This window comes from Populus alba, chromosome 15 (genome assembly GCF_005239225.2).
Source record: "Populus alba chromosome 15, ASM523922v2, whole genome shotgun sequence".
Classification (NCBI taxonomy): domain Eukaryota; kingdom Viridiplantae; phylum Streptophyta; class Magnoliopsida; order Malpighiales; family Salicaceae; genus Populus; species Populus alba.
Genome location: NC_133298.1, coordinates 7,233,250 through 7,247,457, shown reverse-complemented (window position 1 = coordinate 7,247,457; position 14,208 = coordinate 7,233,250). Strand labels below are relative to the sequence as shown.

Genomic DNA, 14,208 nt, shown 5'->3' with positions numbered 1-14,208 from the left:
GAAGTTAATAACTATATAAGTCTCTAGTGGTCATTATATTAGCAACCACAAGACTCAAACATGAGACCACAGGAGAAACAAACCTCTTAGTCCCAAATTTTTTATTATTGGACCACCTGCTAGATATATGGTTCGTTTTACAACAACAACAAACGTTTTGTTTATATCTTATTTGTTGTAGTTGTTGTAGCTGTTATTTTTTTTAATTTGTTTTTTATATTAATATATTAAAATGATTTAAAAATAAAAAAAGTTATTTTTTTAAGTATTTTTAAAACGTAAAATAAAAGACTCCTAGATAATTAATACGCTGAAGAGACAAAGCAATTAATCATTGTGTTCTTGGTTAGCATATATTGCTTAAATTACTCTATATGGAAAGACAAGATTTGCTAAATTCGAACCAAAGGTACGGCAGATGCAAGAATTTCTGCTAGGTTATGCCTTAGCAAATGGAATGAGCAGGTTATTGAATTGCTGCCATAATTAATTGAACCGATATTTTTTTTAAAAAATCTCTTTTATATGGCACAATAATAAAAAATTATGGTTCTTATGAAAATTGAAGTAAAAAAAAAAACTTCTTAAAATCAATGTTTATGTATTATTTTTATCGGTTACAATTTGTAGCCCATATTTGAGATAACCCGAAGTTGTAAGCTATATTGGATTGTTAGAAGAAGAACTGTAAGGATATTGCTTTGTATCTATTTCTTTTCTTCTTCTTCTTCTTTATTTTTAAGAATTTTTTCCTGATTTATTTATAATATTTTTTGAACAGAAAAATTTTATTTTTGAAAATAAAAAATATTTATTTTTAGATAATATTTCTAATATGTGCAATTTTGTATAATATTTATATTTTTATTATCATTTGTTTAAATAAAAAAAATTTAGCAAAAAAAAAAAAAACCCTGAATATCTATCTTGTGAGATTAAATATATTGATCTATATGTTTTTTTTTTATTTTTTTTTGTTTATTAACACACATGATTTTCTATTTATTTTATTATATGTATGCATAAACTTTATTTATTTTCACTTAGATTTTTTTTAATTGCAAAAACACATCACAAAAGCTTGTGTATATAATTTGTTTTGTAGGAGAAAAAAATATTGAATCTTTTTATATTATTTTTTAATTGTTTTATTTTTTAATTTTATCTTTCAATAATAAGTTGATTAAGAACTAAACTTTATAACTTATTTCAATTTATTTTATATTGGGTTGTTTCAATCTCATGATCCAGGGCACAGGTTTTACAAGTTAACTCAAATTTTTTTTTGTTTATTTTTAATTAATTTTTTTAATTTTATCCTTCAATATTAAATTTATTAAAAATTAAGTTTTATAATTTGTTTTGATTTATTTTTTACAGGATTATTATGGTATTATGACCTAACATGTGGATTGTGAGTTAACCTTAATTGATCCGAATCGATTTAATATATTTTCATTTTAATATTTATAAAAAAATCTTATATTGAATATTTATTTTGAGTTAAAATATATTTTTACTAATTATTTAATTTATTTTTGAATTTATCAAGTTAAACAGATCATATTAAATCAATACTTGTATATTTTTAAAATTTTTATTAAAAAAGCATTAATAATATCTAAATAATTTTTTTTATATTAAAAATTTAATCCGAGACGCCGTCTATCACTAGCTATATTTTATTACGGGCTTGTTTACGAAACTGCATCCATATTTTAGGGAGAAATTTAAATTAATTCTTTTGTCTCATACGAAGGAGTTGAAAAAGGTAACACTAACCTCATCATTCTCTCTCTGGTGGTTTGAAAATAAACTATTACGGGCTTGTTTTTTAAAACTAAAGCATCATTGACTAAGAACATTCCTCAATAACTCTGAGGATGAGGATGTTTGTTTTTATATTTTAAAAATATTTATTAAAGATTTACTTTTTTAATATATTTTTTACATTTTAAATTAATATTATTTTGATATTTTAAAATTATTTTGATGTGTTCATATAAAAAATAAAATTTTAAAAATAAAAAAAATATAATTTTAATGTATTTCTAATAAAAAAACAATTTTAAAAAGCAATTTTTATTATATTCTCAAACATCCCTTTAACAATTCAAAATGAATTGCAATATAATTTGAATTTGTATCCTTTCTTGCAGCAGTAAAATTAGACTTTCATGAAATTTTGATTTTTTTTAAATTCTTATTATTTTAATATATTTATGTCAAAAATAAATTTTAAAAAATAAAAAAAATATTTTAATGTTTTTTAAAATAAAAAAACATTTTAAAAAGTTATCATTAGCACTGGTATAAACCGTTTCCATTTCAAATTTAACAATTAATTTTGAATTTAATTATTTTGATCCGACAAAAGAAAAGGAAAACAACAAAAAAATATTTTTTTTATTATATACTAAATTATATATGAACATTTTAATGATTTAGATTAGAGGGTCCCAATCCAGTAAGCTCTCCCTTACATAATAACTTTATTTTCTTCATAGTTACTGAAAGAATTTGGTAACTAGTTACACAAAAACAATGATTTGAGATAAACTTCAGATTAAAAATCTGAATTTACTTGGGATAAAGATGAAAATCTTGTTTTCAGATACAGCAGTGGCAGATTTGTCATAATTTGGAGGAAGTTCTGCTCCCCAGTAACTCTTGGATTCTCTGTTACCCATGGCTATTACACATGCAGATGAAAATTAGAATGATTAACAAAACAATTATGATCATTAAATAAACTCAAAATCAATCAGAGACCAGAAACCATTTCAAGCACTACACTTCAAAACTATCAACTTGACGTTCTTAACCAGAGAAAGCAGTAGTAGTTATGAAATTGTCTATCTTCTTGTCCTTGCTGCAAACAATATCACAGATTGAATTCTGGTTTGCCATACTTCTGTCTTCTGTAACCTGTTTATGACACTAGACTTTTCTTGGCAGGCATATATCTCAAATGTTAATGATTTTGAATGATTTTCAGAACGTGAATTTTAGTGATTTGGCCTTGATAGTCTCGAAAGAATAAAGTTTGAAGCTACTTTTGGATTTTAAATGCGCTTCATGGCATGTCCCATATGTTCATGCTAGGACCTTGCAACAGGATCAGTTGAAGAGAAAAGCAATTCATTAAGAGGAACTCTCCAAGTTCGGAGACTCATTGAAAGTTTCAGCTTGTCTCTAGAGATGAGCACGTTCATCATTATTTTTTTTATTAGATTCGAGAAAACTCCACCCTCGAAAAGCGTACTTTGTAGGCTCAAGTGAGCGAGTAAAATCCCGGTTGTTCTAGGCTCTTATAAGAAATGCATGCCCTAACTCGAACTCAAAACCTGCTGTGTAGATCTCAAACCCTTTGCTATCACGCCATGTCCTTTGAGGACACGTTCATCATCATATTCATGGGAAATAACTTGAAGCCTATCAGGAAATTTTCACTTGGTTTCTAGTCTGATATTCGATTCACCTATATCACAAGAAGATGATGGCGAGGAGAGAGACCACAGCGGCGGTTCCTCCCCTGCTCTTCAAGTAGTTTATTGCAGTAACAGTTCGGTAAAAGTAATGCGAAATGAAGGGCCAATCGACCAAAAAATTCTATCTAATGATAAACATTCTATGCTCCGGCCACAGAAGGTCCTCCCCTGAATTTCTTTTCAGTAGACAAAAACAGCAGCCCAAATTAAAATATAAAAATAATCATTATTCGACACATTACTGATGAGGCATGCTTGCTGATATGGATAATTATAAAGCCATGTTTCTCCACTCTGAACAAGCTAGCTTCAACTTCTATCTCCGAAGCATTACTTCTCTTCTCATATACATAGCTCGCAGAAAATTCAGAAAATTTCTAGCTGAATTCCTGGAACTTCAGGATGCTGCAGCCACATATTGCATGGGAAAAAAGCTCATCCAAATTATTCAGATTAAGTGTACACTATATCATTTGGTACTGCCAAAAACAAAACCAGCCAGCCTAACCCTGAATTTTATAGTTTTCTAAAGTTACACCTATGAATTTTTTGACAGATTTCCAGATGATGAACCTCCAAATAAATGCTTAAACCATCCATCATTGCAAACAACTCTACAAAGAAACGATGTAACAAAACATCAATAATAAGAATATCCATGACCAAATACCTCCGAGGATAATAAAAGGACATAACTACCAGCTCAATATCCAGAATAGAAAATTAAAAATCCGAAGTACAAGACTTATGGGTAGCTAAGAAGAGGTTCTACTGGTTATAAGTTGGTAGTCTGACCTTTATCTGATTCTATGGTGGAAGCCGGCGCAGGGAAAATCACAAATTGGGATTTCAGAATCATCAGCTAACCTATGTCCTCGGAAACTACCCGCAGGCAACGCAAAATGAAAGAATCAGCCAACAAGGTATTCTTATGACTATGTAGCTATCAAGTATCAACTTAAAAGAAGTGATCATGTATATCTAACAGGTTTGAAAGCAGAAGTTCTATATTGGCAATCTCATGGATTCCAAGCAACGCAGAAGAGCAAACAGCATAAAGAATTCTTTGGAAGAGAATTTCAAGGCTTTACCATTATCAAAATTATTCTATAAGGAATAAAATTTTTGTCTTTTGGAAACCAACCAAGAATGCCAGTTACTGAGGAAAACTACCCTACACCTTAACTTGTAGCAACAAGTCTCCTAAAGCAACAAATTCAAATCCAATGTTCTACAAATTTTTAATCTTGAGATTCTACGATGGAATCCATAATTATTCTCACATTTCAACATAAAAAAACCAGCAGTTTTACAAATAGGTAGCCAAGAGAGTCCCTGTAACCTTATTTTAATCTTGAAGTAGCAGACAACAATGAAGTTTGTGCAATACAGAAACACTAACAACACAAACTCCCAAGAAACAAGACACAATGGCACACGGTTCGTTCATATTTCAATGGCACACCAAACACCATATCTTAAGTAGAGCATGTTGCCATCCTTCTAAGACAGGAGCCTCTGATATATCTGCTGCAGTCTTGCCTTCTGCACAGCTATTTTCACGTAGATCCAGTCCCATGCTTCGTCCAAGAACCGGAAATAGGCATGTCTCCAAGAACGCTTTAGCAGTAAAGCACCTGAAACTCCCCAAAAGAACACACCGAAACCGATTCCCAAAGCAGTATAAAAACATCTCCTGAATTCATCAACAACTGTTTCATTACCTTGGTTGTCATCATTAACCAGTGGTCTTGGAGTCGCCTCATCTCCAGGACACTTACGTGTGACCGGCAGTCCGCACAAGGCAAGATTACCGGCAAATGCTGAAGCATTAAAGCTTTGCAGCTGAGTGCCTGATGGAATTTTCCCAGACAAGTTATTGTAGGAGAGATTCAAGCAACTCAAAAAACTTAGAGAAGCTGTGCTGGATGGAATCACTCCTGACAACTGATTTCCTGACAAATCAAGAGATTCTAACTGTTGCAGCTGCCCAATCTTGAGAGGGATACCTCCGGTCAAATTGTTTCCTGACAAGTTCAGTGCAACCAATTGTAAGAGACTTGTTATCTCTTCTGGAATTTCTCCGGTTAGTTTGTTTCCTGCAAAATCAATAATCCTGAAAAGTCCCAGACTCCGTACGTATTCATACTGTCTTCCTTTCCACTCAACCCATGCTTTGTCAACATGTTGGCCTGGTTGTCCCAAACTAAGTTTACCAGAATTAATATCAGCTAACTCCCCTTTCTTCTGAATCATAGCAGTATAATTGTTGAGGCATTTTGGAATGATTCCAGAGATGTTGTTCAGAGAGAGGTTCAATATCCTAATCTGTCTTAGCCGACAAAAATGAGATGGTATGCTTCCATAGAACTCATTAGATTGTAGGAAGAGGAATGTCAGAGACAAAAGGCTTTCTCCCAACCAAGCTGGTATTTTGCCATGCACTTTATTTATACTTAGGTCTAAAAACATCAAATCAGTGCATTTTTTTAAAGACAAAGGTAGTCGTCCAGAGAAGCTATTATTACGTAAATTCAATGTTCGAAGCATCAGTAGTGATCCCAAGGACGTAGGAATTCTACCAGAAAAATTGTTGTCGGCCAAGTCCATAAATTTTAATCCATCGAAAGGGATTAAGCAATTAGGAAGATTTCCTGACAATAGGTTCTTTGAGAGGTCAAGAGAGATCAATTGAGGACCTGCAATCTTGCATATAGCAGAATCTGGCCCTGAAAACATATTGTTAGAGAGATCTAAGGCAATTGTTTGTAAAGGAAAAGTTGGTAACGGGCCCTCAAACTGGTTGGAACTCAAATCTACCCCAATAATTTCAGGATATTTTGATGACAAATCAGGCAACATACCTCGCATGTTGTTGTAGGATAAGTTTAAGAGAGTCAAGCTGGAATTAGACAGATCCCAAAACCAATTGGGGATTGTATCAGAAATTCCAGTACCAGAGATATCTAGCACCCATAAATTATTTTGATTTCGAAGCCATCGAGGGAAATGAGGTCCCAAATTGCAAGATGAAAGATAAAGGTAATTCAATAGAAAATGGGGAGCCCAGTCGTCCGTAAATTTCAAAACCAGAGAGTTATGAGATAAATCCAAATCCTGTAATTTGGATAGATTTGAGAAATGAGCTTCAGACATCACACCTTGCAGAGAATTCCTCCCAGCATTCAATTTCTCGAGCTGAGATAAGCTTCCAATACTTTCAGAAACATTCCCATCTAATCGATTGTTATATATATGGAACTCTCTCAATGATGAAAGCATCGTAACATCTGGCAGTGATCCAGTGAGGTGGTTGTCACTCAAGTTCAAGAAAACAAGTTCAGAACGTTGTCTAAATCTTTTTGGTAAAGATCCATTCAATTTGTTATCAGAGAGGTCCAATTCAGTAACAGAAGAGAATCTTGTAAAATCAGGCAAAGAACCATGAAGTTGGTTATCACGTAATTGCAAACTCTTCAACGAGTTCTCTACGCATCCATGCATGTTTCGAATAGACCCGGGAAGGGGTCCACTGAGGTTGTTGGAGGACAAATCTAGCTCACGTAAGCTACACATTCCTCCAAAGGATCTTGGAATTCCTCCTTCAAGTTGATTATCGGCAAGATAAAGATTCGTGAGAGAAGTCATTTTCCCGAAAGCATCTAGAATAGAACCTTGTAACTGGTTGGCAGATAGGTCAAGATCAACAAGGCTATCACTGGAGTTGGACAACCAGGGGACTATTGCTGAAGAAAGATGGTTGAATGAAAGATCAAGGATAGCAAGAGATCTTGAAGAATTGACGAAAGAAAGAGCTGGAGGAACGATGCTTAAAAGGCTACAATCACTTAACTGCAAGTCTTTTAGGCGAGGGAGCTTGTTAACCACTTGCATCCAATCACTGGCTTGGGTAAGGTGATTTCCAGTCAGGTGAAGATGCTCCAAAAAAGAGAGACGAGAAAGCCAATCAAGGCTTTCAAAACTAACATCAAAATTATAGCTGAGATCAAGAGATTGCAGGCTAGAGAGGTTCCCAAGCTGATATGACAGCCTTCCGATTAAACCATTGTTGGAGAGACTCAGGTATCTTAATCTCCCGAGGGAGCCAACGAAACTTGGGAAAGGATTCCCATAGAAACTATTATCACTAAGGTCTAAATAATTCAAATGCTGCAACTCAAGTAATGAATCGGTAATGTTACCTCCCACAGCCAAACCATGAAGATCAAGCATGGTGATGCGACCAGTTCTGTTGTTGCAACCAACTCCTACCCATTTACAGCAATCACTCTTCTCTTCGTCATCACTTCTCCAAGAAGAAAGAAGACCAGAGGGATACTCAAGTTCTTGTTTAAAACTGAGGAGTGCTTGTCTTTCCCTTTCCATGCACCTGAATTCTGCCCTGTCCGCTGCTGAAATGAATCTAGGACCTGGTTTCACGTACAAGAGTAGCACAATAATAAGGATATAAAGAAGCTGAACACTGGACAATCTATGAATTATCAGCATGGTTACAACTTCAACGAAGATGGAATGGTTATGGCAGAAACAAGAGCAATGAGAATTTTCAGTTCACTTTTAATTCAGAGAACTCTTCTTTAAGTCAAGGCGAGTCGAGGTCCACTTTAATGGAAATTCATGAGGTTCTCATAAATTATGAATCCGCGTTAGGGTTTCTAATCCGAAAGAACTAACAAATTTCATTCAATTCTTTTGAAAACAACCCTTCTTGTTTCATCCGTGTAGCATGAATTCTTGACCTCGCCCCCTTCTATTACGGAGCTGGTGCAATTTCTCCTTCGTATACGCAACAAGTCCACTACTTGTAGACCCCATGATCTAGAGGTTTAAGTTTGAAGATTAGCATACCTATCCTTTTCATTTTCCTTATTAAAAAAAAAAAAAAGTGTTTTAGGTTTGGCCTTAAAAACACTCTGGTCTATCAGTTGAGGATGATGAATGAACAGAAGACTCTTTGCTTCTTCTTCTTCTTTTTTTTTTTTTTTTTTTTTTTATGGGTTCGTTGTCACAAGGTATTCCAAATTTGACTGTTAAAATTCCCAGAACAAAAAATGCCATTTTTGCTTCAAACATATTAATGTTAATTTATATATATAAAAAAATTGTTTAAACAGTGAAAGCCCAGCTTTTATTTTTCAAAATTATTTTTTTTCTTATTCTGGATCGTTCATTTATGCTTATTAAATTGATTAATTTGTGAAAATTTTCTTTCACGTATATTTTTTTCAGATTCAAATCCGAGATTAAAAAAGAATTATTTATCATGTAAACCAACACTAATTCTTTATATAAAAATAAAACTCCAAAAATAATGTTAACAATAATTTACAGTGTCAATTTGTATGCGTGTGTGTATGTGGATGCACGAAGAAATCATACCTGTTCAATTTTCAATTTGGAAAAAACACCCAACATGATCAAAACGGTATATCATCATATAGCAGAAAAGTCCAAGAATTAAAAAAAAAAAAAAATTATATAATTTAGAGTATGTGCAAGGTAGAACTTTACCGATTGAGCTTAAAAAAAATAGAGAAAGTAAACTTAGATAAACTTTTTAAATCATGATTAATCTCTAAAATATATAACCCGTGAAATTTTAGACTTGTATTCAATCAAAAAACTTAACTATTAATCAATTTAATGATGAAGGATGAAATAGAAAAAAAAATATAAGAAATTTTCTAAAGTTAAAAAAAAAATAGTTATTAAATAAATGAGAATCAATTTGTAACCAGTGAAATCCTAGACTTAAGTCCATTCAAGAAACTCAATTTTTAACTAATTTAATATTTAATGATGAAATTAAAAAAAAAATCAATTATAATTTTTTTTCAAAATAGAAAAAAAACAATTGAGAAAATAAGAATAAAATCTAATAGAAAAAAAAAACTAAAGGAGGATAAAATCATAATAATATATATATATATATATATTATTTTAAAATCCATCTCAAATAAAATAAATTGACATAAGACAATAACAGATAAATTGAATAAAACAAACTTGACCAAGTCAACTTAGATTAAGTCGCAAAAACTTATAACCCGACATATAAAATCATGGTAATTCTATGAAAAAATAAAATTATAAAAAAAATCAATTATATAAAAAACATAAAAAAACTTAAATCAACATAGGACTAACCTTTTAAACCTTTGACTTACGCCTTGTAATTAAAGCTATTTTATTAAAAGTAAACATGGAAAAATAAAATTCTCAATGAATGAAATCTTAATAAATAAAATGTTAAGAGATGAAATAAAAAATGAAATTTTTAGTAAAAAATATTTAAAATAAATACAAATTAAAAAAATAAATATCAAATATAAAATAAATAAAATAAAATGTTAAAGTATACAATTGAAAAAACAAATTTAATTAAAAAAATAGTAATTAAAAGGATAAAAATCAAATAGAAAAATTCAATTCAATAAATGATTTAAAATAAAATAAATTATAATAAAAAAGTAATAAAATGTGAAAAATAAATAAATTAAAGAATTATTTAAATTTTATAGGGACATATATAAAAATTTAAAATTAAAAAAATTAAAAATATAATCAACATCAAACTAGAAAATACGCTGATCTGACGCACCATCCAATGATAAAAACGATGCTTTGAAGATTCAAATGCCAACGTGAAAACTGACATCTAGCCACCAAAAAATGATGCTCACTTATGGCGTCCAAAAACCATGGACGCAACTACGCTCATCCACGTGAATAAAATGCACAATCGATTTTTTAATATTAAATAACGTTTTATTTCTATTAAAATATCAAATTATTCATCATGATTAAAAAAACTGAGAAATTTAAGATAATTTGAATTTAAAAGCAATATAGTACTGATGTAAAAAGGAAAAAGGAAAAAGAAACTACCTCATTACATTTACTGCTAAGGGGTTTTTTTTTTCCCTGGGAAGAGTAAAATAGTATTCTACTGTTTCCATCCACCGTGCAAAATAAGTCCAGAGCTATAATTTCTAGGTGTCAATCACAGGAAATTTGTCTGAAAATATAGCTATTTGCTAGCTGCCATCAGTGCTCTACAGAAAGCATAAAGACAAAAATAAAAATAAAAATAAAAATGACACTCATTTCGTTTTTGGAGGAAGGAAATAGAGGTGTAGAGAGAAAGAAAGGGTTTCTTGTGGTGGGTTTTCTGGGAGTCTCTTAGCTTTCTCGAGGGTTTTGAGTTTAAGAAAAAAAAAAAAGGAGACATTTTTATTGTTGGTAACTAAAAAAATTCAAAACTTTTTACTTTTATGTTATTTGTTTTATAATCTTTCTGTCATTGCTCATATATGTTTGACTGGTACTTGTAGCTTTCTGTGTGCTAGTCTTTGTTTGGTTGCCAAGAAACCGCGAGAAAACATTTTTGTTGAGCGTTTCAAAAATGGGGTTAAAAGGTTTTTGTTTTCGTTGATTTTTTTTCCGGGTTTTCTCTCAAAAACCATTAATCTTTTGAGTTTTGATGTTGTTTTATTGTAGAAAACAGAGGAGGTTACTTTGGTTGTTGTCCTCTAATTTGTTGTGACGAAGCCTTTAAGGGTCTGTGTGTTTGCGTGGAAAGAAACTAAAAAGTGAAAACTTTAACATAAACCTTTCAAGACTATTTGTTGGGACACCGAACGACCGTTTTTGGAAAATGGGTTTTGATGTTTACGAAATCTGATTACCCCTGGCTTTATTTTTATCAGTATATTTTGTTGTTTCTTTTGTTACTCTCTTAATTTTTCCTGCTTTTTTTTCACAAAAAAAATCTCTCTTTTTGTATGTTTTTTGGGACGAATGGTAAAAAAGTAAAGTCAGATTCTGTTTGGATGATGAGAAAATAAGAGAAAGGCCATTCAATTCTTGTGAATCCTACAAAGTGTTGGGGATTGGAGTGATTTTTTCAAAAAAATAAAATAAAAAACAACAATTATTAGTATAAACATGTAAAACAAGGAATACAGTGAGTTTTTTTTTTTTTTTTTTTTTTAGAAAAAAGGTTTCTTGGCTACCAAACAGAGGATATTGACATTTTATTGTAAGCTGTAAACACTTATGCTTTGATGCTTATTTGCTTCTTATTAAGAAAAAATGCATTTAATTAGGAATTATGATATGCATGTCGTGCTAGCTAGAGGCCTTTATGTTTGTTTGTTTGTTTCCCAAGAACACCCTAAAATTAATCCCAGGGCTGTAGTCATGAATTAAGAAAGGATGTGATTTTTTCTGACAAATTTGCTTATACTCAGGGTTCATTGTTCTTGATTGACCAAGTGGCATTGAGATACCTGTTCTTACGTTTAATGTGTCGCTAGCTAAACACTTGTAGTGTTTTACATTAACTCCTACTGATTTTCATCCACTTTTTAGCTTGATAGATGAGATCTAAGGTAAGCAAAGAGGATTTGTGATTAACTTGGGCTCTTTTTTCTTGGGATGCTATTTTTGATGGATTAGCTAATATCATGTCATTTCGCTTTCCTGTTTCTATCTCACCTTATTTTTGCCTCTAACGTGTATATACTCTTATCTTACTTGTTTCCATCTTCACTGTATTTTATTTTGGGAGAAATATCTTAACTTTAATTTTATAATAAGGGTTTATACAAAACAAGAAACATAAGTTTTTAAGCAGTGACAATCATTGAGATACTAGCTAGATATATGTATGTAAGAAGCTTCACGCTTTAATCTTTCACGTTTTCTTGAACATGTAATGAATTGTTTGGCATGATGCGCCAGGAAACGTAAACTACTGTGCCTTACTGTTTGTTTGTTTCATTAAGAGCTCGCGAAATGTTTCATGCCATCCTGCTAATTAGCAACATTTGTATTTTTAGTTATTAATTTTCTATCGTTCTTTTTTTGTTGGTATTTAGATGTTTGTGTTGCTTTGTATGAGTTAAAATGGTGGTGGTAGCTGGGTAGCGTGGATTCTCATTTCCCATTAACTATTGTGTTGATAGATCATTATTTGTGCAATGACTCTTTATTTACGTGAAAAAAGAGAGAAACGTGTTCGATCATATTACTCCTGTATGTCTTGTTGACATTCAAGATTCAATGACTGCATTCATTTTTTCTGTGATTTAGGATATGGCAGATTTTGGGTGTTTGGACACAGACATTCCCTTTGATGTGCTCTCCCGCTTGCAAACGAAAGATTTGCTGGGATTGAAGTGTGTCTCTAAAGGATGGAAGGACCTTATATCTGATCGCTCTTTCATCCAGGCTCAGTCACAAAAGAAAGAGCCACTGTCAGGATTCTTCTTCCAGCAGAGGCATCGGTACTGTCCTGATGACATAAAAACTATTACCTATTTTCCTGTTGAAAGGAATATATTGCAGCAGGATGTCTTCGCTTTCCTCCCTCAGGATGTCGTGGTGTTGGCATCGTGCAATGGGCTTGTTTGTTGTCGAAGTTGCTACCCTTTTGAAGATCCAGCTATCTATGTCTGCAACCCCTTGAACAGTGAATGGTGGAAACTGGACTGGAAGGAACCTGGCAAAGAAAGCTTCATTGCTCTGGCTTTCAATCCCTTCCAGGATATCTCTGTCAATTTGACAAATTTCAAGGTTGTTAGACCGAGGCAATTTGAGACTGAGCAGGAGGAAGCATACTTCTCATTTGAAATATATGCCTCAGGGACAAGGAATTGGAAGCTATCAAAAGAGGTTTGCTGGTGTGACAACAGTCTATCCAAGAATGAAGGCATTTTTAGTGGAGGGATCTTACACTGGCTCACTGATGGTGACCAAATCCTGACTTTTAATGTAGAGAATGAACTAGCTTTGCTGATTTCAACGCCACTCCCAGCTGGAGAGTTTAACAGCAGGCCTCACGCTTGCATTGGAGAATCTGAAGGTCAACTCTATTATGTACTGATCTCTGAAGAAGGACTTCATGTATGGGTTCTTGAGGACTACTTTGATTCTACTTGGTCTCTCAAGTACTCGAAAACTCTTGCGCAGATAGAAAAGGAACACTCGGACATCATGATCAATTTATACAACAGAGTGATGCTCTGGCAGAGAATTGATGATCGCCCATGGATGGATCCCTTGGCCTTCAAAGATGGGGTCTTGGTAGTAAGGATATCTAATACCATCTACCTATATCATGTTGACACCAGCAAGATGGAGGAAGTTGGCGAGACTTCTAAGTTCGGTGCAATGTCCTGGGTTTCCCCCATAGTGCTTCCCTATACCATGAGCCTGGTTCCTTTAGGTCGTCAATTGGGATCTCCTTAATTTTCATCCTCTGCTGACTGTGAGCTTATATAGCTTAGGAAAGTAGTGCTTGACAGGATTCTCAAATTAGCAGAGACCAGTTTTGAATCTGAGCTCTTATGGATCTTCACACTGTTAAAAGGAATCCTCTTTTGTCCATGATGACTTAACTTTTGAATTACTATATAGTTTCAGCTTTACCAGTTGTCATTTGTTGATATTTTTAATAATCTTTTGTAATTCTTGTTTGTTAATTCTAATCGGTATTCCTCTGTTGATTTTCATTCTCCCCTGCCATGGAAATTCGGAGCCATTCCACAGAACTCTGTTCAGTTCTCAACGCTGAACTCTGGGGTGGTGTTGGTGGTTTAAACATGGCTCGGGGGACGAGGGATGCAGAAGCGCATCCGAGCTTGCTGTTGATCTCATTCCCTGCACTGCAATAACCACTGGTCTTGTTCGC

The 14,208-nt window shown here is 32.7% G+C and overlaps 2 protein-coding genes across 2 annotated transcripts; one reads left to right on the top strand and one right to left on the bottom strand.

Annotated features, from left to right (window-relative positions):
* Window positions 1-4,994: 4,994 nt before the first annotated feature.
* Window positions 4,995-8,000, bottom strand: LOC118057180 (receptor-like protein EIX2). The gene has a single exon (XM_073404995.1). The coding sequence runs from the start codon at window positions 7,998-8,000 to the stop codon at window positions 4,995-4,997; it is 3,006 nt and encodes a 1,001-aa protein (XP_073261096.1).
* A 4,212-nt stretch (window positions 8,001-12,212) lies between these two features.
* LOC118057229 (F-box protein At5g49610) lies at window positions 12,213-14,028 on the top strand. The gene has a single exon (XM_035069744.2). It carries the CDS (start codon window positions 12,612-12,614, stop codon window positions 13,764-13,766), a length of 1,155 nt encoding a protein of 384 aa, XP_034925635.1. The 5' UTR covers window positions 12,213-12,611; the 3' UTR covers window positions 13,767-14,028.
* The last annotated feature ends 180 nt before the right edge of the window (window positions 14,029-14,208 follow it).

Coding starts and splice junctions, on each gene's coding strand:
- LOC118057180 (XM_073404995.1), bottom strand. CDS start 8,000: ATGCTGATAATTCATAGATTGTCCAGTGTTCAGCTTCTTTATATCCTT.
- LOC118057229 (XM_035069744.2), top strand. CDS start 12,612: ATGGCAGATTTTGGGTGTTTGGACACAGACATTCCCTTTGATGTGCTC.